This window comes from Pseudorasbora parva, chromosome 1 (assembly GCF_024679245.1).
Source record: "Pseudorasbora parva isolate DD20220531a chromosome 1, ASM2467924v1, whole genome shotgun sequence".
Taxonomy (NCBI): domain Eukaryota; kingdom Metazoa; phylum Chordata; class Actinopteri; order Cypriniformes; family Gobionidae; genus Pseudorasbora; species Pseudorasbora parva.
The window spans coordinates 38,984,050-39,009,386 of record NC_090172.1 but is presented as its reverse complement, the minus strand read 5'-3'; the positions used below and the strand labels follow the sequence as shown (position 1 = coordinate 39,009,386).

Sequence of the window (25,337 nt, the reverse complement as noted above, 5' to 3'; positions counted from 1 at the left end):
GATGTCAATTATAATTATTACTATACTAAGTTTTGATTACAAATACTTTATATGGATGTGTTTGAATGTATATTCATCCGCCGGGACGATAGAAATGACGTCATTACGTAAAGACGTAAAAGAACCGGTGATCCGGTTTTTTTAACCGGATCATTGAAACGAACTGTCCGAAAGAACCGGTTCGCGGAAAAGAACCGAACTTCCCATCACTATAACTAATCCTCACCTGGTTGTGGAAGCAGCCGTGTTCAATGAGACGACACGCGAGGGGAGGGGGAACAAAAGCAAGAGGCGGGAGGCGCGCGAGCGGGAGCGAGCACAACACAGAGAAGGCAAACAAGCAGAGTGGCGGAATCAGAATTAAAAATAAACAATATATCGATATATACGATATGTCCAAATCCATATCGAGTTGAAAAAATATCTCGATATATTTTAAATATCGAGATATCGCCCACCCCTAGGAGACAGCCTCAAAACCAGTATAGAAAATAGCCTATTACTTATTAGTTATGATGTTTTCTAATGTAAAAACCACATGAACATCATTAGTTGACCACATACACCAGTATAAAAAAAGAAAGAAAGCCAGTTCATGACACCTTTAAAACTCATCCCACTGCTCACTCTCTACCGCAATTACCGCATTTCCATGGTCCATGAATTCTGGCCTCATTTTATTTCCGATGACAAATGAGTTGTTCCTTTTTTATCTTTACCATACTGGCGACACACCGAACAACTCATCACGACAGCAACAGAATCATATTGTAGCCAGCCTCTTGAAACTCCATTGATTCCAAACCTCCATTTCTAACAAAACTATCTTTTTTTATTTAACTCATTCCCCTTTTTGTCTGTCAGTTTTCGTTTTAAATGTTGGCACACCTCCCGGTAAATGTCGCCACATATCAGCTAATATGCAGCAGATAGCTGCAGACCGCAAGTTAGCTGCAGTACTAGCTAGCAACAGACCATCTCTAGTGCTTCAAGTCTCTGTTTATCTTCCGGCCTCCGAGACAGTGTCGCCAGACTTGGAGCGTAGAGACGTTCTGTGGTTAGCTCACCTCGTCCCCAGATTAGTTTCTGGCAAACACATCATATTGCATTTCTATTTTGGTATGAAAATCACCCACCATTGTGGCGGATAGCCTTTTGAATTTAGTCGCTAAACGGAAAATCTACCCGCATTCGTTGCTTGGCGGTTGTTCATTTCGGACCCTGTTTCCAGGTGTATATTGTTTGGCATTATTCCTTGTTTATATATAGCACTCATGTATCAAGGTACACATGATCCAAGCAATCACCACCAGTATTTCAAGACATCTTTCAGATCTTTGGAACTATAATGCGTTCAGACCTGCCTGGAATTATTTTAGCCGTGCATTTCCCTTAAAATAATTGCACACCTTTGAACATTTGTCAACCAATTCGATTCAAACATTCAGCTGCCTCATAGTATAAATATATATATACCATAAATGTTAGTGAATGTTAGATTTGGAAGAGTCTGTGCAATCTTGAATTGGTTAAAATGTTTTCTGTGATTGGTTAAAGATCAATTTTTAATGATCAACATATTTCTCTTGGTATCTCTGTTCATGTGTTTTTGTATTCACCATTATTACTTTGCCCCGCAGGTAGTCATAAATATAGCAGATGAGCCGTAAAGTCAAATGACTGAAACAGATGAATATGGTCATCAGAATGCAAGACTTAATATAGATGGCTGAAACTTAAGTGAAACTTAAGTTAATTCAACTTAACAAATATGTGTGATGTTAACTCAAAAACGTATTATTGTAAGCAAACCTCAATCTAAATAAGTTACTAAAACTTTTTAACTCTAATGGTTTAAGTTACAGATATTTATTTAATCTAGTATTTTACATCTATGGCTAATTAAATAACTAAAAGCTGATAAAATAAATAAATAAACAATAGTATATACATTAATCTACTTCATATTATGCCTACAGTCTTACATTAAGCTCTTTTAAAGTAATTACATTTACTCATGTCAAAGTATCATCCCAATGAGTTTCCGACAAAAAACGCGACATTTTCCCTCCTTCAGTCCAGTCACAGCAGGACGGCTCGCGCTACAATCAAGAAAAACAACAGGTAAGTGTTCAAACTTATTTATTCATACTTCGGGCATGTTTGAGCGTGTTCCGTGTTATTCTCGTACCTCTTTTATGTTTATCCGAAGATTAAACAGCTCAGTAATGTTGTGTGCAAAGTTAGCCAGCAAACAATCTAACATCAGGAGCAAACGCGCTATTACATCAGTGTTATTAACGGTAATGCAAACGTTTGGAGTTAAATATGCTGTTTTACACCCCAGTTTATCAGTGGGGAATTAAAAAATATATGCTTGTGCTTTCTCACAGTCGGACAGATAAACGCTGGCTTTTGAGACAGCTGGCCATCTTTCCACGTCTCTCGCACCATAGTAACTTTAATGACGTTAAAGCAAAAGGTAACGTTAATGCAAACTCACGCATTCCTTTGTTTTAAATGTATTGTTAATCGAATTCGAGTTTCCTCTATCATATGTGATGCTAGTTAATTTGACTAAAGCAGCTGAAGCTCCGGGGTGAACAAAGTGACTCGAGGAGCATTTTAGATCCTGTTTTGCTAACGTTAGATAACATTTTAAACTGTTATTTGTTCCTCATGACGTTTTCTCATTTGAAACTCACACTAACACATTGTTGCCATGCTTTTAAATCTTTTCAGAGCAAAGACGAAGGTGCAATGGCAGCAACATGGCTACAATACTATGAGTAAGTAAGTTAGAATTAACGTTGAACAAATCAATGGAATTTTGTAACGTTACTGTGCAAAATGCAAATGATAACGTTATGAACAGTTACATAACATTCATACAAAATAAGTTTGTTCTTCAATTTTAATTTTTGAATGAATTGCTATTTTTGCAAACGTAATTATGACCATAAATGTCTTTTAGCACAACTTGTAAGTCTTCTGAAGCAATATCATTTTTTCTAAAAGAGTTAAGTCCAAAGTCCAGTCTGTCTATCATTCAAAGTCATGTTGTATTGCTTCAGGAGAATACTGGTCAAGTCTTGAAAGTTGTTGTTATAGTCGGCTTTCCTAATATAAACAGAAACATTTCGTGTGTTATATTTTCACTGGCAGTTTTCCTGAAGTTGCCTTGGGTTTGTAAAGGTGTCAGGTAATTGGCAATGCTAGATTTGCAGTGGTTGAAAGAAGTCTTGTCATGAATCATAAAAATAAACTGTCCATAAATGTTGCTTAATTGTGAGTTAAATTACCCTAATCATTTTGTATTTTGTCTTCAAGGACAAAAATGGCATTGATGTCATTTGAACTACGATCCTGGCCGGTCTATTACTATTTAAAAGGAAGAGTCAGCAGATGTTTTCAAGACACAAGATAGAACACATATTAAAACTACATTACATTTATTTAGCAGCATGTTAACCTTTCAGCTGCCATCAGCATAAATGCATGGTGTGGGTACAGTGACTGATAGTTGATCATTCAAGTTGTCTTAAATGGATAGTCCACTTGCCAATAAAAATTATGTCATGATTCACTACCCCTCATATTGTTCCAAACACATAAGAATATTATTCATCTTCAGAATTATTTTTTATTTTTTTTATTTTTTAAATTCTTCAATTTTTGTCTGTCTATTGAAAATCTAGACTTTATTTTCAAGCTTCAAAACGTTTTATTTAGGCTTTCATTCACATATACATTGAGCACAGCAAAAGCTTGTTTGACACATAATAAACCAATCTTAGCTCGAGCTTAAAGGAATCATTCACCCTTATTTGCTACCCCCTCAAGTCCTCCTAGGTGTAAATGACATTCTTCTTTCAGACGAATACAATCAGAGTTATATTAACATGTCCTGGCTCGTCCAAGCTTTATAATGGCAGTGAATGACAGCCCAAAATTTGTAGCCCAAAAAAGTGCATCCATCCATTTTAAAAGTGCTCCACACGTCTCCGGGGGGATAATAAAGGCCTTTTGAATTAAATCGATGGGTTTGCGTAAGAAAAATATCCTCTCGTGATTCAAAACGCTTGTGCAACGGCGGACGTCATCGTCGCATCATTTATGTTTTTTACGCTGCGTCCGCCGTCAACGCCGTGGCAGTTATGCTTTTTTATGCTATGTCCGACGTCATTGTTGCACCGGAAACTAGATATTTTTCCTTATAACGCGTTAAATATGGATTATTAACCCCCCAGAGCCATCTGGATTACTTTTATAATAAATGAATGCACTTTTTTGGCTTCAAATTTTGGTCAGCCATTTACTGCCATTATAATGCTTGGATTAACCAGGACATTTATTAATACAGCTCTGATTGTATTCATCTGAAAGAAGAACGTAATTTAAACCTAGGATGTCTTGACAGTATCCATTTAAAATTTGTTAATCTAATCTCTCTTGTTTCACCTTGTCTACACCGGATGTGAGCAGCGCGACAGGACAAAAGAGCCCCCTATAATCCGTTTGGTTGTCTACACTGGATGCGGCGTGATGTAAGCGACAAATCTTCGACAGTAAACTGTTGCCTCTTTCTATTTATGACATACTGACATGAAAAACAAATGCTTTGCAATGTATGCATTGTCGCTTGAATTCAGTTCAATTTGTCATTCAATTCAAGGTCTAGAACATTCAGCTGATACGCCCCTGAAAATGTTTTTCCCCCAATTAAACCTTGCTGACAAACAACTTAACTTCTTTACAAAATTGAACTACAGGGTTTAAAATAAGCACACGCCCAATTAAATCAACAATAATCCGTTCCTTATAACAATGTTATTTTTATTTATGAAAATTTTAATATGGTGTCTGCCCTGACAAGGGTTATTTTTATATGTGGTGACATAAACTAACATATTTTTTTACAATGCATATAGAAAAAGAAGCTTGACCAGGTGCAGAAGGCAACAGTCACCATCCTTACTGTCGAGGAGGAAGAGGGAACGTTACCTTTAAACCCACTAGATGCTTTTCTTTTTGTCTTTAAAGATGAGGTGGTGATGTCTGCCAAGTCTTCGGTCAGTGCAATACACTTAGAGTACATTAAAGAGCATGTGCTTTTGCTTTTTGAGGAAACGTACCTTTTAACATTAAAAGATTTTTATTTTATATGTTTTGTTATTTAAATGTAAGACTTTTTTAAACATGTTTGTGCTGTTTTATTTGGTGAAAAAGCCTGAAAAGATCATTTTAATGTTATATTTTTGAAGATACGGCATACTGTATTTATGATGTAAATATTATATTTCAATAAATTACTTAAGAATACCCTGCTGTTCTGTCATCATTTTGTACCAATGTTAGGTTGTGCTTAGTCTTATGTAACTTAATCACTTTGAGTTTTATGAACTTAAACCATTTGCCGCAATCGGTTTCCTAAAACCATTTAAGTAACCATGTAGTTGTTAAGACTTAGTTAGATTTGCTACCTGAATTCAAACTGAATTAATAAAATTAACTTAAAATCTTTAAGTTCAGTTTACTCTTAATAATTGAACAACACAACACTAAAATATAAGTTAATTTAACTCAATGTATATGAGTTTTCAATACTCATACTTATTGGTTTTGAAACTTAATTGGTTTGAAGCAATCGGTTTCCTCAAATGGTTTGAGTTACCGTAACTTGTTGGGTTTTACAGTGTGGTCCTTAATTCTGCCCCCAGGAAACAAATTGGCATATTCTGCTTTACCTGAAAAGAAGACTGTCTTCTCCTCCAGAGGATTCTCATAAGCTGCATCAATCTTCTCCGGAAGTTCACTCCAGAATGTAGCCACCAGCATGGGGCCTGTTGGTTTCCTTCTGACATCAGAAGACCTGAAGAGGAATCTGTAACAGGAGAGTTTAGAGTTAGACAAAGAAGAGAAAAAAAAAAAAATTGCAACACTATATTTGTGCATATGAAAAAATATAGCAGTGCCAGAGGCAGAGCAAATGAGGGAGGGAAGGGAGAAGAGATAAGATAGCAATAAGTAAGTAAAATGGAAAGAAGAGCTTGTGCTGCACTCTAGCTACAATGAGTTGATTCACTGAGCAGATGTTTCTTATTATGGTTGAAGAGTGAGTTAAGAGGCAGTCGGACAAGTCCAAACTTGCCTGCTGCCCCAGAATAAACCACAAAAACAATACCAACCAACCCAAAACTCTTTCCACTGACCTAATTTTCAAAAGGCCAAAACATTTTAGCCTCAGAGAAGAAGACAGAGAACTCAGGACTCAGGATTTCAAGAAACTACAGCTCACTGGTGTGAAGTAAAGCTTCTGTAAGAAGCACACTGCCTCTGTCAGCAATTATTTTACAGCATGTTAAATTTAAAAGGTACACCATGTTACTTTTGTCCCTCTAGCGGTTAAACAAATAAGACAATGCATTTTGTGGAAGAACTTTGTTTTGGTTGTGCTTTCTCCATGACTGTGTGGATGAAAATAATTGCTCATAAAATTTTTACTATAGGCTTAAGAGTTTAGATATAAAGGATCTCAGGCTGACCAGCTGGAGACATTACTGTAGCTAGCAGTATACCCATTAATCGACGCATTCCTTGAAAGAACGCTACAACACCATTTTGAAATGTCCCTTCACAATAGATAATGCTTTACACTACAGTTAACTCTGTTAGATAGCTACATATGGCAATTTTTGTCAATAAAATATCTTCCTTACCTATTGAGTAATAAAAATGCTATCTCTGTGTCATTTTTACAACATTTCAAATACCTCAGTTCTTGCAATCTCCAAAAGACCAAGCCACTGTTGATTCTCATTCCAAGCTCTGTCATGATCTCTTTTTGCCAGCTGTTCTCCAACAGTCTCCATTTTTAAAGACTGTTGATTCCCCAGGGATTCAAAATTTAGTCAACCCCTCTCACTCATTATGTCTTACCCCTCCCACGTGTCAAAGTAGCTGGAGCAACTTTTCTCTATTTACGGATATGACGAGACACACAGACAAGTGATGCAAGTATGCGATTTTGCACAAAACGCATCCTACTCAGTCTAAAATATACTCATTATTTAAATTTAGTTTATTTTACACACATAAAAAATGTATATACTGTAGTGCACCTTTAAGATCAGAGTTATATAAAAAAAAAAAATCAGTTATATTAAAAATGTCCTGGCTCTTCCAAGCTTTATAACGGCAGTAAATTGTTGTTTTGTTTTTGAAGTCCATAAAAGTGCATCTATCATGAAACTGCTCCACCCAGCTCCCGGGGGGTTAAAGGGTTAGTTCACCCAAAAATGAAGATCCTGTCAATAGTTACCTACCCTAATGTTGTTAGACATCTGTAAGACCTCTGTTCATCTTTGGAACACAAATGAAGATATTTTTGTTGAAAACTGATGGCTCAGACAGGCCTTTATTGACACCAATGTCATTTCCTCTCTCAAGACCCATGGGTCCCATCCGAAGATGAACGGAGGTCTTAAGGGTGTCGAACGACATTAGGGTAAATAATTAATGACAATTTTCATTTTTGGGTGAACCGACCCTGGGGTGAAATGCTGTTTCATGCATACTGAGCTTTTTCACTGTTAAAGACTTGGATTCCCATCCTAAACATAGACAAAGTTTCAAACACTAAGTTGGACGTTTGATGGAGTATTTCTGTTTCAAAAATACTCCTTCCGGTTTCTCACAAGTTTCGGAGAGTTTTTTTCAAGTATGGGTCCGGTTGACGTCGATAGAGCGGAAGCTCCCTGTATGGGCCGTACGGGCTCTTCTCCCGGAAAGGTGCGTGCACGCGTGACTGAGGCGAAAGAGCAAATGCACGCCCATAAACACTGCTCTCAGGTGCAGATACAGTCATCCGTGCAACACTTCTGTCCCACCGCGCTTCACTTTATTCCTATGAGTGACGTCAAGCGACTTCAACACTTCAGCACAGCATTCCGGGAAGGCAGCGCTGCATTTGAACCGATTTGAACGCAGAAATGACGAGAAGCGGCACAACATCAGGCTTCAGTCCTTTCGCAAAAGTGGATCTCCGCGGTCACTGCTGTCACAGGACTTCACCAAATCAACAGTTACCAAAGAAGTGTGTTTTTGATGGAGCGGTGATGATAAAGGTTTACGGTCCTGCTTTGGAAGCAGGCGGTGAGTAAAACTGCTTCAAATGTCTATGTTGAGGCTATCGTCGCGTAAGTAAACATCAGTAAACAACACGATCGTGTATACGTTAGTTAATTTATCAAAGGAGCACGCAATCTATGGCAGGGTTGCCAACTCTCACGCATCTGGCGTGATTCTCACGCTTTCAGGCTCTGTCTCACGCTCTCACTCCGCCCAACTCAATCTCACGCCAAATTGCCAAACCTGCTTTTGATATTAAACAAAGCTATAAGCTTTAATTTTTTTAAATGTGTTTTAATGAAATTCAAACAATAAACAGCGTTTTGCCGCTAATGTGGCATAATGTTAAAGCCAGAGGCGTTGAAAAGCGGAGTTGCATGCTGTCCTCTCCCTGCGGCGCGCGCTGGTCACGTGGCCCATGAGCGCTCAATACTTCTAGCGCTGTGCCAATGAATTTAAATGGCTTAAGCGGATACACAACAGTTTCACCATCACCATATAGATGTTTGCTGCACGTTTTGGTAAACAGTACAGCTTAGTGTTTATTGATTATTAAGTCAGCCATATTTACAGGATCGTTTTATTATGAAGAGTGATAGAGATGCAACATTGTTAACATTAATGTTATTCTTGTATTTAGCCCTCAGGTATTCCTTACTAATAGGTCACACTCATACTCATTAAATTATATTTATTGAATATTTTGAGGAGGTCTTTTGGTACTAAATACTATTTGTGCAACAATTATTTTCAATAAATGACCACTTAAAATATTTTTCTTCTAATATTTGTATTTCTTCTAAAATTTATATTACAATTAGTGTAGTAATTAATATTAAAATGGAGAATTCCAATTCAAAGAGGCAAATTAGAGTCATTTTGTGGCTAAAAAATATTAATGTTTATTTGTAATGCCATTAGGTGCCTTATGGCTCTTTAATAAATATACATGTATCTAATCTAGTTGCTCAAAAATATATTGCAGTCTTTGCATTCTAATAAATATTTAGATATGATGATCAAACACTAGATTTCTTTAAATGTGAAATTTCAAAACTTAAATAACTTGCATCCTAATCTTTTTAATGAATAATGATACTTATATAAGCAGTCACAAGTGAATATTAAGGAATGGCACATATAATTTGACCCAAGAAATCTTTAAACTAGTGCCAAAACAAACATATTATTATGTACAGTATATATACTAGATATAAACTGATACTGAATCAAGATCAAAACCATTACCCCCCCCCCGGCCCCCAAAAAATCTCACTCCAACCTAAACTTAAAAGTTGGCAACCCTGTCTATGGTGTGTGTTTAAATACATTTGTTTAGCTGACCACTATAGGTGTCAGTTTGTTTATTGTAAAACCACCCCAAACATAAACCTAGCGTTCTCACAAAGCGTGCTTCGTCATTCAAATGCGCTAACGGTTACTCCGTTGTTGTTCTATGTATAACGTTACACTAGTCTGACGTGCAAAATCGTTTTGCTTGCTACTGCTAATGTTTATTCGCATACAATAGTCCATAAACCGAATCATGTCCTCATAAACTGCGAGTAAACGCACACAAATGTTGACAGGCCACTAAATACAGTACATACCACAGAGACGGATGTCCTGCTGTTGCTGATTCTCCTGTTCAATTTATTTCAGCCTCCGGATCTGATTCTGGATCATATCTGTATTAGTTGAATCTGATCGATTGCCATTTTCTTCTCCACGCTTGAGGACGTCACCGCTTTGTGCGCGATTTTCATTCTTTAGCTCCGCCCACACGATACGCCTCCAGGCGCTCGTTTTTTCCGGAAAGACTCGGTACAGCCTATATTTCTTTTATAAATATAATAAAACTAAAGACTTTTCGGAGATATGAAGGATGCAATACTACTCTATAGGTACTCAAGATTGACATGAGATTGACTGAAACTGAGTGTTTCACCCGCCCTTTAATAAAGGCTTTCTTAAGCGAATTGATGTGTTAATATCCATATTTAAAACTTTACAAACTAAATTATCTAGCTTCTGGCCAATTGCCTTCCATATTCAACTTAAAAAATAATCGTAGTGCTTCTCGCAGTTCAAAATGCTTACGCTACGTCTGATGACATTGCACACCAGTTAAATTTTTTCCCCCCATTTTGGCGGAAGCGTGATATTTTACTTTTAAATAAGTTTTAAATATAGTTATTTTTCTAACACAAACGCATTGCTTGGCTTCAGAAGGCCTTTATTCGACTTTAAAAATGAAACAACACTTCACTGCCATTATAAAGCTATAGAAGAACCAGGACTTTTTTAATACAACTCTGATTTTATTAATCTGAAAGAAGCATGTCATATACACCTAGGATGAATTGAGGGTGATTTCCTCAATCATGGGGTAATTTTCATTTTTGGGTGAACTATCTCTTTAAAATGTAAACAAATAGTTTGCCCCAAAGCTTCATTTCTTCAGCTCTGAACATCCCTCCCTTCTCTGTCTATGCAATTAAACGTGTTATAACAGAACACTCTTGTATTTCAAACACTAGTTGAGTTCAGTTCTTATTTGCAACTGTCTTATCAACGCAACGATATGAGACAGACAAAGAATTAATTTTAAAAAAATGTCTCAGATGTGGCTTATAAATGTGAGCCAAAGATTAGATGAAATAAAAGACTTTCTGGTGCAGCTGAATAAACAAAACATTAGTGAACCTTTTGGGGGTGCATTCGCTGGCCTTACTCTCTTCTCTATTTTCCTCACTCGTTCTCTGTGGAATGGCTTTAACAGCTGTCACATTTATCCAGCTGGGTGAATATCTGAGTTCTCAAGTCATCTTGCCCACACAGTAAAGTGAAACGTTCAGCTCCAGAGATCCTCAGATTCACAGAATTACGCTGTAATTTGTAACTCTATGATAATGACATTTCCACTGCTAAACTGTTTGACTCCTAGCTTGCACAGAAAAAAATTCATCAGCAAAAATATGGAGAGGGGTTGACACTTGGGAAAGATTGATTTTTAGGTCAAACTCCCATAATCAGGAAGCACAAGAAATCCCCAAAATGCAATATTATATAAAAAAATATCTATTTTGTATTTTCCTAGCATTTTTTTTTGTAATAAACACAGAAGACTTGAAATTAAAGGGGTGGTTGCATGCGTTTTCACTTTTTTAACTTTAGTTAGTGTGTAATGTTGCTGCTTGAGCATAAACAGTATCTGCAAAGTTACAGCGCTGAAAGTTCAATGCAAACGGAGATATTGTCTTTTAAAGTTACGGCGGTTTATTGCCTACAAAGACATCTGGTTTGGACTACAGCGAGCTTCTTCCTGGGTTGGTGACATCATAAACCCTTGCTATTAACATAGACACTGCCCCAGATGTGATTTCTGCCCGTAATGGTAAGGGCCGTGTCATTTCCGGACAACCTGGCTTGGCAGTTCAGCCAATAAAAATACATGTAACTACATTTGGCCATCAAACCAATCTAAGACCATTGTGTTTTTCGGAGGGATGGGTTTCATAGAAGCAGGAAGCAAACAAGCTGTTAAAAGGACAGTGGAGACAGCGGTGTGGAATAAAGGTCAAATATAAGAAAAATACAGCATTTAAAAAAAAAGAAAAGAAATATTAAGACATGTTATACTGCGACCCATAAACACAACCAAGCCTAGAAAAAAAACACACGCAACCACCCCTTTAAAATAATAATTCATATTACAATAAACTCTAACATTTAAATATTTATTTTAAATAAATTATCAAAATTCTTGTAGAAAAAAAGCAGTATTTTTTTTTTCTAAAAGTAAAAAGTAAAAATGAGGAAAAGAAATCTCCAATTAGAGAGAAATAGGACTGTAAAGTTAACGTAAACTCATTTATATATATATATATATATATATATATATATATATATATATATATATATATATATATATATATATATAGTATTATTGTATATTATACATGTTGTTTTATGCATAGAAGATACATAAAGGGATCTATAATGCATTACAATAATCAAATAAAAGTGATTTATTTCGATTTATGGAATAATGATGATCTGGATTTGATTTTCAGGATCTTGCTTAGAGGCTATAAGAGCCCACTGAGTTCTATACACTGTGTGTATGTGTGTGGTCCTGTGATCTCTGTGACTAGCAGTCAGCTGTGCGTAGGATAGTGGGTGGCTCTTTTTCGTTCCAGAGCTTCTGATCCATGAGCATGTTGGTAAAAATCTATGACAGCACTCTTTATATTCTCCTCATATTTGCTTTGGACACCCCTCCAAAATGTTATAATTTATGAAGTTTACCTCTGATTAGTAAAGGTAGAGCAAGAATTGCAAAAGTTATTAATAAGCTTTTTAAGTAAATTTAACAGTAAATTATATTTAATTACATGTAATACATGTGTTGATTTGTGTGGATTCATTTTGGTTGTTTCTTAGGCACCCCACAGAATAAGTGTTTAATTAACCCAAGCAACTTACATACTGTAGTAGAGATACCCGAATAGTACTGTATGAGAGAGGGCAAAGTCTCTTGACTTTGATGAGAGACATTTTAGGGTAAAACATTTGTAACAATACTGATTGAGGGTTCAACATGGAATATTAGCATACTGTTAGTTTTTTTCAAGTTAAGTCTCTTTTATTAAAATGCTTCAAAAAAAGTCTGTACAAATGAATGAAGTCAGCGATATGGAAACTTCATCCATGTAATACATTAAAGCAGTCAGAAATTTTAGGCTCCGACTAAATCTTCCTAACAAAATTCAGCCAGACAATAACAATGTGCTCAAAAGAATAAAACTGCCCCCTGATATGGTAATGCTTGTGCTGAGGTATTTTGATTTTGGGATGTGGGATCAGATTTGTGGACTTTCCCTTCTCTACCCAGTCTCACCACCACCACCATACTTACTTTGTTTGAATTTACTTGAATTCTGGACTAACAATGTGGCTAAAGCATCAGCATGATTCATCTCCTGTTTAAATCGTCATCCTGTTATTCCAACCACTATAAAGCAATTACTCCTATCCATAATGATTTTAAAAAGATATGCTGAAGTTTTAGAGACAGATAAACTGGGACATGACGTTTTCTCCAGATGGCCATGGGGCCATTTCCTGTGCACACAAAAAGAAAGATTTTGAAACCACTGAAAACTGATGAATTGAGCATTCCCTGCCAAATGAAATGCTCATATGAAATAACTGCTAGCCACAGTTGTGTGCCTGGTATTTGATGCTGTGAACCGTGGTGCTCTGTTTGACCGGTCAAATAATTGCTTCATTTTTTTTTTGTGGACAAAAGACCAAAGGAAGCAGTATTGTGATCCGGCCTGAATATTCCAAAAGGTGCTTTCCCTGTTATTTTCTATTCAGCTTAGGAATAAGGTTAATGTGAAATTTCATTCAAGAGTTTCTTTAAATTTGGTGTTCTTAATGAATTACCTGTCCTTAAAGAAGAAGATCTCTCCTCTGATCTGGGCTACAGCATCAAATATGATGTTTTCATTACACACATCCATTGGCGTGACCGGTGGGGTGTTAGGGGGCAATGGTTTGTCTGTTGGCACACCTGTACAGAAAACAGTTAAATGAAGATGAATAAAGAAGACAAAGATATTATTTTACATTTTATAACTATCACAAAATATCCCAAAAAATTAAACATTATGCAAGTACTAAAATACATTAAACAAATAATTAGTTAAAGCTGATCCTATGTATAACATTTTCGACACTTGACACTCACCATAGAGCTCCTGGATGCCTTTAATGTCATCATCAGACAAGCTTAAGGTTTTGGTGAATGTGTAGATAGGAGCCATGAGAGCTCCAGGGTCCTCAGAGTGCTCCAAACCCAGGGCATGTCCAAACTCATGGGCAGCCACCAGGAATAAACTGTAGCCTGAGAAAGAAAAAAAGAGACATATGTCGATTTATTAATCTGACCATGAAAAGTATAGCATCAAAACATGACTCAGTAAGCCATAAAAAAGAGACAGGAAGTGACTGTGAGAGCAAAAAATAAAGTTTTTTCTTTGTGCCATTACGAGAACAGAATATTTTTGGCAAGCTAGATATTATACAAACAATGACACACAAAGGATAAAAAATTATCTCTATGCCACCTTGGTCAGGACAGAAACCCCACTTGCGGTCGTCATCAAAGCTTTTGGTAACGGCGCACCACATCTTCCCATCACTGCGTCCTGACGTGGTGCAGGAGTCGTATGTGTTGCCCAGAAATTTAAAGGGGAAGACACAGGGTGCACCCTCTGAATTTCCTCCAACCGTTGACATTGCTGCATCATAAAAAAGTTGAGTTTAAAAGGTATGATTAACAGTTGATCTAAAGCATTCTAAAAAGGAGTTTGAGAATTTGTGTCAGCTCATAAGTCCATAGTTTGTGTCAACTAACTAAATGAAATAACAGTGCTTAACAAAAACTGAGATAATGAGAGAGGCAAAATAAGCAAAGATATGGATCTGTTGCCATTAAGTGTGTCTCTGTTTTTTAAATATGATGTCAAAGCTACAACAAAAGCTGCAATTAGTGGTAAACCCACATATTATATCATGGCTTTTGAACCTAAAGAAACACTACGGAACTGGAGCAAAGAGAAGCATTAGGGAGGAGTCCTCAATTACACAGACTCAACAGTCTGAATCACACTGACTCAACAGACTCAAATCAAGGTCATACCAGTTTCATGGCATAAACAGAGCTGTGTTTTGTTAAAGTTCAGCTAAAGTATGGGAATGTGGTCCAATGCTCCATTTTAAAGTGATGGCTTGCATCACACCGGACTTGTTTTTCTGTCTCTTTTATTCAGCACACACACACAAATAGGAAGAGAGGGCTGCAGTGCATTCCCAGGGAATTACAACCAGATGAGGATTTCTGTGCTTCTGGCTTGCTTATGCCAGATCAGCAACACAATGGAAAATATCCCGTAAAAAGAAGAGAAACTTTTAGTCTGCTGGAAACGGAGGAGCCTGACCTTAAAAACCAAATACATAAACGGATACATCACGGATTTGAAGTCTCTGCAACGACTCAAATAATTAATCTAGTGATTGTGTCATTGTGTGTTCACTTGGGTGAAAGGTGAAACATCTTGAGCAACATCAGTCAACATTGAGTTTTACATGAGTGTTTTTCCTTGTCACTGTGTTTTGTCTTACTTTCTTAAAGCTGTTATGAAGAATATTCATTATAAAATGTAATTGTACAAATTTAATTGAACAGAAAAAAATAAATAAATATAAATCTTTACACATATACAGTGTCACATACTTTACTGACATAACATAAACTACCATTCAGTTCGATAAAAAAAAGTGAAACAAGTATATAGTTATTTTATCATCCATACAGTATTTTTTTTTTTTTAATTTATTCCTGTGATGGAAAAGCTATTTTTTAGCAGCCTTCCTTTACTCATTTTCTTTAGTGTCACATGATTCTTCACATGACCACCACTCTGGTGGCTTTAGGGAAACTTTGCATGATGGGTAATATGCATTTAAAGTGGTTAATGTAAAAAGACTATGTCAAAGTCATTTGAATATGAGACATTTACTGCAGCTAGCTGGTGCCACTACGACCATGAACCACAACAGCCACATCCATGAGATAATTTAATAAACGGCATATGACAGGATTTTATAGGTCAGATTCAATTGACTGTATATGTATCATTAGCATCTCAAAATGTTGTACTTCCATAATTATTTATGTTAAGGTAATTTTAACATTTGTATTAACCTAATAAATAAACTAGTTATACAAAACTTTATTGTAAGGTAACTACAAATTAACTGAACTTATATATATACACACAGTACAGGCCAAAAGTTTGGACACATTACTATTTGTAATGTTTTTGAAAGAAGTTTCTTCTGCTCATCAAGCCTGCATTTATTTGATCAAAAATACAGAAAAAAATAATAATACTGTTAAATTTAATATTGTTTAATATTGTAATTATAATTTAAAATAATTGGTTTTCAATTTATTATACTTTAAATGATCATTTATTTCTGAGATGCAAAGCTGAATTTTCAGGATCATTCCTCCAGTCTTCAGTGTCACATGATCCTTCAGAAATCATTCTAATATGATGATTCATTTTCAAAGTTGGAAACAGTTCTGCTGCTTAATGTTTTTGCATAGCCTGTGATACGTTTTTATAATACTTTGATGAATAAAAAGTTAAAAGTTTTAAAAATAGATATCTTTTGTAACAACAATATACACTTCTGGTCAGTAATTTGGGCTCATTTCTTTTCTTCTTTTTTTGAAATAAATCAATAATTTTATTCAGCAAGGATGTGTTAAATTGATAAAAATTGATAGTAAATGAGATTTATATTATTTGAAAATATGTTTTTATTTTGAATAAATGTAGTTCTTTTGAACCTTTTATTCATCAAATATATTAAGCAGCAGAATTGTTTCCAACACTCATAATAAATCAGAATATTAGAATGATTTCTGAAGGATCATGTGACACTGAAGACTGGAGTAACGATCCTGCAAATTCAGCTTTGCATCACAGAAATAAATGATCATTTAAAGTATAATAAATTGAAAACCAAAAATTTTAAATTGTAATAATATCACAATATTAAAAAAAATGTTCTGTATTTTTGATCAAATAAATGCAGGCTTAATGAGCAGAAGAAACTTCTTTCAAAAACATTACAAATAGTAATGTGTCCAAACCTTTGGCCTATATATATAAATAATAGGCCTATGCAATGTTGAAAACAGTTGTTCTGTTTAACTATGAATAATGAATAATTTTATTTAAAATATAATTTTACAATTTAATAAGACCAATAAAGCACCCTTGCAGAAAAAAAGTATTAAAATGTTCAAGACCCCAAAAATCTTGAACGCTAGTGTAACTTTTGTAGTGTTTTTTATTGGAGACTTACAGAAACTTTTAGACTGACCTGTCTCAGGACAGAATCCATAAGTCTTGTCACGATCATAATCTTCAGTGGTGGCACACCAACGGTACCCATCATCCCTGCCTGAGGTGGTGCAACCATCATATTTATCACCCTGGAAAGTGAAGGGGAACTTACAAGGCGCTCCATCTGCATTTCCACCCAATGTGAACAGGACTGCAACACAAGAAGGAACGCAAAACTCAATGAGTCAGTGATTATGACACAGTATTGCATTCACGATGTGTGTAATTTCTTTTGAGCAGTAACTGCCTGAAGTTTGCATCACTTTGGATGGGAACAGTCTCAAATTTAGCTGTGCTGTAAAACCGAGCACAAAAGGTACTCACGCTCATGAGGACAGAAGCCATATTTTCCATCTTCATCAAAGTTGTATGTGGTAGAGCACCAAAGAAACCCATCATCTCGACCCTGAGAGGTGCAGCTGGTGTACTCTTTACCCATGAACAAGAATGGAAACTTACAAAACTCCCCCTCAGCATTACCGTACTTCACCTTTACCACTGCATCAAGAAGGAGAGAGAGAAAAGAGCTTATTATACTAATATGACATTTTGATAAAAGTACTGAATTTGATCCTTTCAATTGAGATACCTTGTCCTTCTCCTAATGTCCACAGCTCATCATCATCAAAGTGAGAATCTCCTCCAATGCCAGGTCCAGGGGCAAAGGCATGAGCCAGTAGACCATCCTTCCCATCAAATGGGTACCCATCACCATGTTCTACAGAAAATGTAACATATTTAAAAGGTTAGTTCACCCCCTTCCATCATATACAACGAGTCTCTTCAGAGAATTTGGCAATTTATTTGGATTAGTTTAACTATCTCTTTATAAATTTTTTGAAGTATCAAAGAAGAAGTAGTTGTGTATCTGTCAGTGGAGGAACACAAAGGAGGTTTTGAAGATGAACTAAAGTTCTCTGGCTATCACCAGACCAAGCTCAATTTAAAATTGAACATTGGTCTGGAGAGTCTACTCTGTATTTTCTCAACGAGCAAAGGCCCATTGTTTCATTGTGTTAAACCCGCCAATAATACTGGATAAGCCAGTCTGTGATTGGTTCCTGCAAAGGTGTAATAGAAGCAGTAGAAATGAATGTACAATTTCCACTTTGGGTTAACTAACCCTTTAACTCAAATATATGTTTAAATCCAATGCACCACGGTTAGTGTTTTGGGTTGATAATTGCACAGTTTTAATAGGAGTCTTAAAATCACTTGCATTTTTGTCCACAATTTGTCATTTACAGCCTGCCCAGAAAACATTTACATTTTGACAATTTTCATACTTCTGGTCTTTTTTAAAAGCAATTTACCTGTGCAGTCATGACAGCATTTACAAAGGCCACAATGTTAATCAATCTCTGGTCTAAGAACTTTCACACTAAATATTCCAGAGAGACTGTGCTTAGTATGTGACTAAGTATTTAAAACATTAAGAACTTCTAATCCTGGGTGATTAAGGAAAAACATTACACTGAATCAGGTTTGTAAATTCAAACCACAGTTGTTTATAAACTTAACAGAAAGTTTCTGGAATACCATTTCGGCCAAAGTTAATCATGATGTCAGCTTCTCCATCCATGATCCTGGTGAAGTTCAGAGGTGTGACATCACTCCAGACTTTAAATGCACGATAGAAAGCATCATCAATTGTTTCTTCATCCAGATCCGGGGTGTGCCCCAAGATCCTGTGGAAGAAGAAAAAATATTGTCTATATTTTTTAACTGTACTCCCAATTGATTATTCCATATTTCATAACTATTATCCATAACTATTTATCATATTATTATAGAAGGTACTGCATTCGCCATTTGTCCTCAGAGTGACTGAAGAATGCATCAGTTTAGGATTGTAAGACCAGAAAAAAACAGATAAAAGAAAATGTAATGTTCCACAATGGCATCAAGCTCAAGTATTATATGCAAAAAAGCAACCTTTGTATGTACTGTGATTAATTTTTCCTATCCCCATTATAAAATAGACAAAAATTATCTGCCACCAACTTTCATCATCACAAAGAGACATGAGGATGCAGAGGGCCCCCAACCACTAGAGCCAGCTTAATCCAATAATCATCAAGCTATTATGAATCCATCACACACAGCAATAAGAGGACAGCCAGCTACACCGATCACCCGCTGGTTTGCAGCATGGCCTGGTTTCTTTCTCTTAAGGAGGAAGCTCAGCTTCAAAACAAAACTAGGACTGTCAAATTCAAACCTGTTCTGGCAACTTGAAATGGTCCCTACTGAAAATGAAGCAAGTGCCAACAAACTAAAAAATCATGAGTTTTCAAAGCTCTTCAATATTCCCAGAACAGCATGGGGTGAAAAACTGTTATGCTGACCACCCTGGAAAACACTGGTACTAACAGACAGAAAGCCATTTATATTGATCAATGACAACAAGGAACCTTCCGTGCAGCCTTTATCACATTTTTTTTTATAAATCAACAAGAACACAAGTCCGAATGATCAACAGTACTCTTGCCATAGTTTGGCAATTTAGGTTCTATATATAAATGAAAGAATTTCATGAAACTATTCATGTTCTTTGGAGGTACTCACTTATCAAAGCAACTACCAAATGCTAACTGTGTTCATGGCGATCTCAAACGTATTCAGTACTAAAGTTATGCTATTTTCTAGTAAAAAACACAGCACAATCTACAAGGACACTACAGCAACTGACAAAATAGTGCAGCTACGGACCAGAGTAGAGTAAGAATCAGAGTAGGCCTTATTTAATTTTACATGAATGAAAAAGGAAGCTGTGAGGGATAGAAGTGAAGTCTGTTCCGCTGATGTTTTTCCACAAAATAAAAATTCTAGAGGATGAAAAAACCCCTCTGGAAACCATATGATGTGAAAGTTAGACATGACCTTAATAGAGCACACGTTGAACACTGACATACTGAAGGAAACATCCTGAGGTTTGAAACTGAAAACCAGAGTCAGAGTTTGTTACCGTTTCACAAGTAGGTTGTAAGTTGTATCACTTCACATAACATACAACAGCACACTATTTAGCAATGATGTAATGTTTGTGATGCAATTCTTATATTACAATTATTATTGACATTAATTATGCTGCTTAATAGTAATGACTGTCTATATTAAGACTGGCCCCTAAATACATTCCTCTAAGATATTAAATCTAAATATCTGTTAAATTAGCAAAGCTGATGCTGGCAGAAATCTGAGCTATTTCTTCCATAAATCTGCATACGGGGCCAAAACACTTTTTTAGTGGTAAAACAGCATAGCTGTGGTCATGACTCATAAAACAGAAACACACTGTCAGGACATGTAGACCATAAATATCCTCAAGATTTCAACCATGTCCTTCTTTTTGTTACAAAAGGACTATTAACCTCTTGTATTATGTCTGATCACTGGCCAAATCCTTCATCTATAGGAAGTATTCGAGCAAAGGCCAAACTTTTCTTGCATTTCCTGTAGTCAGCACAACTTTATAACCTAATAAATTTAGATTTTTTGTTCCACTTCCAACATAGCCACAAAGGTCCCGCTGGGAACATTCTTGAAAGATGTGTTGATTTTGCTCTCTGCATTTTTTACTGATAAAAAAAAGAGCTCCCTACTTTATAGAAATGGTTTCTTAAAAAAAAAAACATTTGTTTAGCAAGCACTCTCAAGTAGATTGTGTTTTTAAAATGTAATAACTGGTCTTGAAAGAATTGTGAAATATGTTTAAAAGGGTTAAAGTGACTGGCAAACAGTGGGGATCATTCGCTCAGCATTGTCTGAAGTTAACACACCTGTAAGTAACGTTTTTCTGTCCCCACTTGGGCTTCCTGTGAAAGAAATTGTAATTGGCCACATCAGGAACACCACATCTTGGTTTCTTCATAATCTCTACGGTCTTCTGATCAATATCCCCTGTCTCTGGTAAAGCAAAAAACTTCTGCATCTTCTTCAGTGTGTCCTTCAACACCATCAGATTACACCTGTCTTTTGGGCAGCCATAGAACTTATTTAAGTAGTGCTGTGGAAATTATGAAGGATACAATGGGAGAGAGAGAGAGAGAGAGAGAGAGAGAGAGAGAGAGAGAGAGAGAGAGAGAGAGAGAGAGAGAGAGAGAGAGAGAGAGAGAGAGAGAGAGAGAGAGAGAGAGAGAAAACTGTTTACCCCATTCCACATTTTCCAATTACCATATCAACATCATATTCTTGTGTTTTAAATTTTACATATAATCCAACAGTAAAAGGCTAAAAGTTAAAGACTACACATTCTTCAAATAATACAATTGAGGTAATATTATTCAAGTTCTAACGGACCTCACACATATGAAATATACAAACAAAAATATATTTGAAATGTAATTTTAACATCTGAAGTGTTTATCTTATTAAGGAAAATAATTTGCATAGGCATTTCCGTAACAAATAATACTCTTTATTCACTGCTAACGAAATTTTAACTGCTTTAATTCTTGAAAGGAAAGGAAAGTACACTCACCAGGGCCACTTCTTTGTCTGTGTGAGAAGTATCATCGCCTGGGAACTTGATGATGGGTGAGGGCGCTGCAAAAGTTTGCAGGGAAGCAAAAAACTGCACGAGGAAAACTTTAAGGACAACATGCCTACAGCTGAAAAACTTAAAGCACGTCATTTTGGTCCGGCTCCTTGATGTCCTTGTGCTGAAAATAAGGTGGTGAACAGGCCTTTACGACGTCTTCTCTAAGCTTAAAGTTTCTCCGACTGCACTGCAAAATTTCTTTCTTTTCCTCAGCGACACATCCTGCTTTCGTGGTCTGCGGAATAGGTTCTGCTTGCACACGCACTTTTCTGATGCTGGGGCTTGAGCAGGGACTGCGCAGCCTCCAGATCCAAGAATTTGAGAGAGCAGTGAAATAGGAGACGCCAGCGGGAACGAGCGAGCAGAGAGACTTGTGTGCGCGTGCCATGGAAACTCACAGAGAAGCTTGCGTATTTAAGTTAAGTTTAAACATTTTAAAGCTACACTATGTACCTTTTTTTGTTTATTCTTAGATAAAAACAGTTAGTTCTTTCAAAAATATATGTGCTCATTAATGTATATTTACTTCATTCAAGTAATAAAGTATTCTCGTAAGTTTATAATATGCCATTGAAAATACATACGGGTGAGGGGTTCGAATTATGGTCGCCATGTTGCCTCTCCATCTTGAAAGTACATTAGTCAAAGAGGGACATACCCGTAAATTCAAGCTTCGCCTTTCACGTTTTAAAGCTACACTGTGTAACTTTTTTAGTTTATTCTTAGCTAAAAACACTTGTTCTTTCAAAAATATATGTGCTTATTAATATTTACTTCTTTCAGGTAATAAAGTATTCTCGTAAGTTTATAATATGCCATTGAAAATACATACATGTGAGGGGTTCGAATGCTGGTTGCCAAGTTGCCTCTCCATCTTGAACGTACATTAGCCAAAGAGGGACATACCCGTAAATTCAAGCTTCGCCTTTCATGTTTTAACACTCAATGGCACCGTGTCGAATGTGAAGAGGGGGATTGCCATGTTAATCTTGGACTAAATCGGCCACCATAGGAGTTGAAAGGAAATCAGAATTGAGAGGAACAGAAATTATTATTCGCCGGATGGTCATATACCTTTTTACCGCTAGATGGGGGAAAATATCACACAGTGTAGCTTTAAGTATGATGTTTCTGCATGCTTGTATTTCAGAGTACATCACAGTCACTGCATAGCCAATGATTGGAGTGTTAAGACAGTAATTAAACCCCCAAACAGAGTTTTTCTGTGAAAAGAACACATATAGGCTACTATCTGGTATTTTACCTAAACATGTACAAACTGGCAACCGGATAATCTGAAAGTAGGCTGTCAGCGGAATGGGATGACATTGTGTGTTCACATTGCATTAGCCATGTGAACACACAAACAAATCATGGAGATGTTTCGGTTATGTTAAAAGGTCATAAAAAAAAGTCACACTTGTCTCCTTGTCTCAAAAATGACCGCCATAGGAAATGAATGGGAAATATGCAAAAACACAAAAACTCAGGGAATCTTTTGGTGATAGAAAACCACAAATCAGCCATGAACCAGAAAAATTACATAGGAATGTAGGGGTGACACTCTAAAATATCAAGAGTGCAAAATAGACACAATCACCCCAAACCCCAAAACACACATGACAGAGAGCACATTTTTTGCAAATATGTGAAACAAAAACAACAACAAGGAAGAGGTTACACTCTAAAACATCAAGAGTTCAAAACAGACACAAACACACACATGTAAACACACTCAGAGACACATACACAAACTATAATAATACACACGAACTGATATGGCTGTTATTAATGTGGTAAAATTGAGCCAAAAGTCTCAAATAAGAGGTTCAAATCAGATCAGTTATGTGGTGATAAAACATACCTGTTCATTTTTGTTACATTTTTATTGAATTTTGATGTTATATGCAAAATGTTCTCCTCTGTGCTCAGGTTTAAATGTAGTAAACTTAATGCAAAAACTGACATTCAAATCAACATACATTTTTAAATATATATATATATAAATTTTGACAAAAAGTAGTGTTTTGAGAATATCTATGTATAAATCCAAATCCACAACTTAATAAAAATAAGTTTTTATGTCTAAAAACACTAAAGAATTTATAAGCCACTTTAAAGAGTTATTTTGACCTAGTGGTCATAACAGGGCATTACATCAGTTTTGCTTTTTTTACTGCCACCAGAGGGCAATAACTATCTTAAAGCTACACTGTGTAACTTTTTTAGTTTATTCTTAGCTAAAAACACTTAGTTCTTTCAAACATAGATGTGCTCATTAATGTATATTTACTTCTTTCAAGTAATAAAGTATTCTCGTAAGTTTATAATATGCCATTGAAAATACATACGGGTGAGGGGTTCGAATGCTGGACGCCATGTTGCCCCTCCATCTTGAAAGTACATTAGCCAAAGAGGGACATACCCGTAAATTTGTATGCGGCTTATTTAAGGGCAAAATTGTCCACACATTACATATAGGGACAATTTATAGGGTTGTAAATGGACCTGTAAAACTTTATCTGGACAATTTTGCCCTTAAAGGGGTACTTCAGCGCTGGGAAGATGAATCTGTATTTAAACTGCCTCATTAATGTAGTTGAAATGTGAAATTATTTTTTAATTTGGTGCTTTCTAGACTGAGAAAAGACAGAAAATGTATTTTTGTCTCATGGGGATGAAAGACTACAATTCCCAGAATGCTTCGCTGCCCTGTGAGGCCATTCCCAAAGCCACCGCTACTGGATTACAGAGACTGAGTTCCTACAATTAAATACTGAACGTGTCTGTTCAATATAACGATCGAGTTGCCGCGTGAGTTTCACAGCAGACTCAGATTACATTTAACGTCATAAATGAGTTGATGAGCTCTCGTAATGAGAGCTGAGGTAATCGCGACCACATTCGCGGCATACATTCACAATGCGTTTTCAGTTCATGCCTTTGGAAGCTTAACTTTCATAGAAATTAATTTGAGAAGTTAAAACACTTACATTGCTTAGCATCCGTTTAAATTAATGCCTGTAGCTGAGCTGTGCTGTAAGTGTGATCTCCATTCCCCATGCACGAGTTGAAAACATGCGGAAATGGCTCCCTCTGCTGGCTGTAGTCTTTAGCCTCTGGGCAATCATTCCTCTCGTGACGCAAATATCGTCAATTTGCGTCACGAGAGGAATTTTTCCAGAAATATAATGCATAAATCTCTCGTCTCAGGGGGATATAAGAGGGGGGAGCACGATCATTTGAATAGACTCCAGCGTTTCTACTGATACAAAGCCATATGTTAATCGCTGAAGTAACCCTTTAAATAAGCCACATACCCTCCTCTATGTAGATATCAGAGAACAATTTGTTTCAACTCATTCTGGGGCACCTTTAACCAAGTGTAAAATGTGAACAGTGTATTTCAGGTTTAAGAACCCAGGTTAAAGCTACACTGTGTGATATTTTCCCCCATCTAGCGGTGAAAAGGTATATGACCATCCAGCGAATAATAATTTCTGTTCCTCTCAATTCTGATTTCCTTTCAACTCCTACGGTGGCCGATTTAGTCCAAGATTAACATGGCAATCCCCCTCTTCACATTCGACACGGTGCCATCGATTGTTAAAACGCGAAAGGCGAAGCTTGAATTTACGGGTATGTCCCTCTTTGGCTAATGTACTTTCAAG

General features: G+C 36.3%; 1 protein-coding gene across 1 annotated transcript in view; it reads right to left on the bottom strand.

The window, feature by feature from the left end:
* The window catches only part of mmp2 (matrix metallopeptidase 2), a 43,284-nt gene extending 21,259 nt beyond the window's left edge, over positions 1-22,025 (bottom strand). The window contains exons 1-10 of the mRNA XM_067440265.1: positions 21,607-22,025; positions 20,906-21,132; positions 18,663-18,811; positions 17,713-17,841; positions 17,448-17,621; positions 17,101-17,274; positions 14,268-14,441; positions 13,889-14,044; positions 13,585-13,711; positions 5,748-5,884 (exon numbers count right to left, since the gene is read on the bottom strand). Of these exons, the coding sequence (XP_067296366.1) occupies positions 5,748-5,884; positions 13,585-13,711; positions 13,889-14,044; positions 14,268-14,441; positions 17,101-17,274; positions 17,448-17,621; positions 17,713-17,841; positions 18,663-18,811; positions 20,906-21,132; positions 21,607-21,759 (1,600 nt within the window). The 5' untranslated portion in view covers positions 21,760-22,025. The remainder of the gene's footprint in view (positions 1-5,747; positions 5,885-13,584; positions 13,712-13,888; positions 14,045-14,267; positions 14,442-17,100; positions 17,275-17,447; positions 17,622-17,712; positions 17,842-18,662; positions 18,812-20,905; positions 21,133-21,606) is intronic.
* Between the last annotated feature and the right edge of the window lie 3,312 nt (positions 22,026-25,337).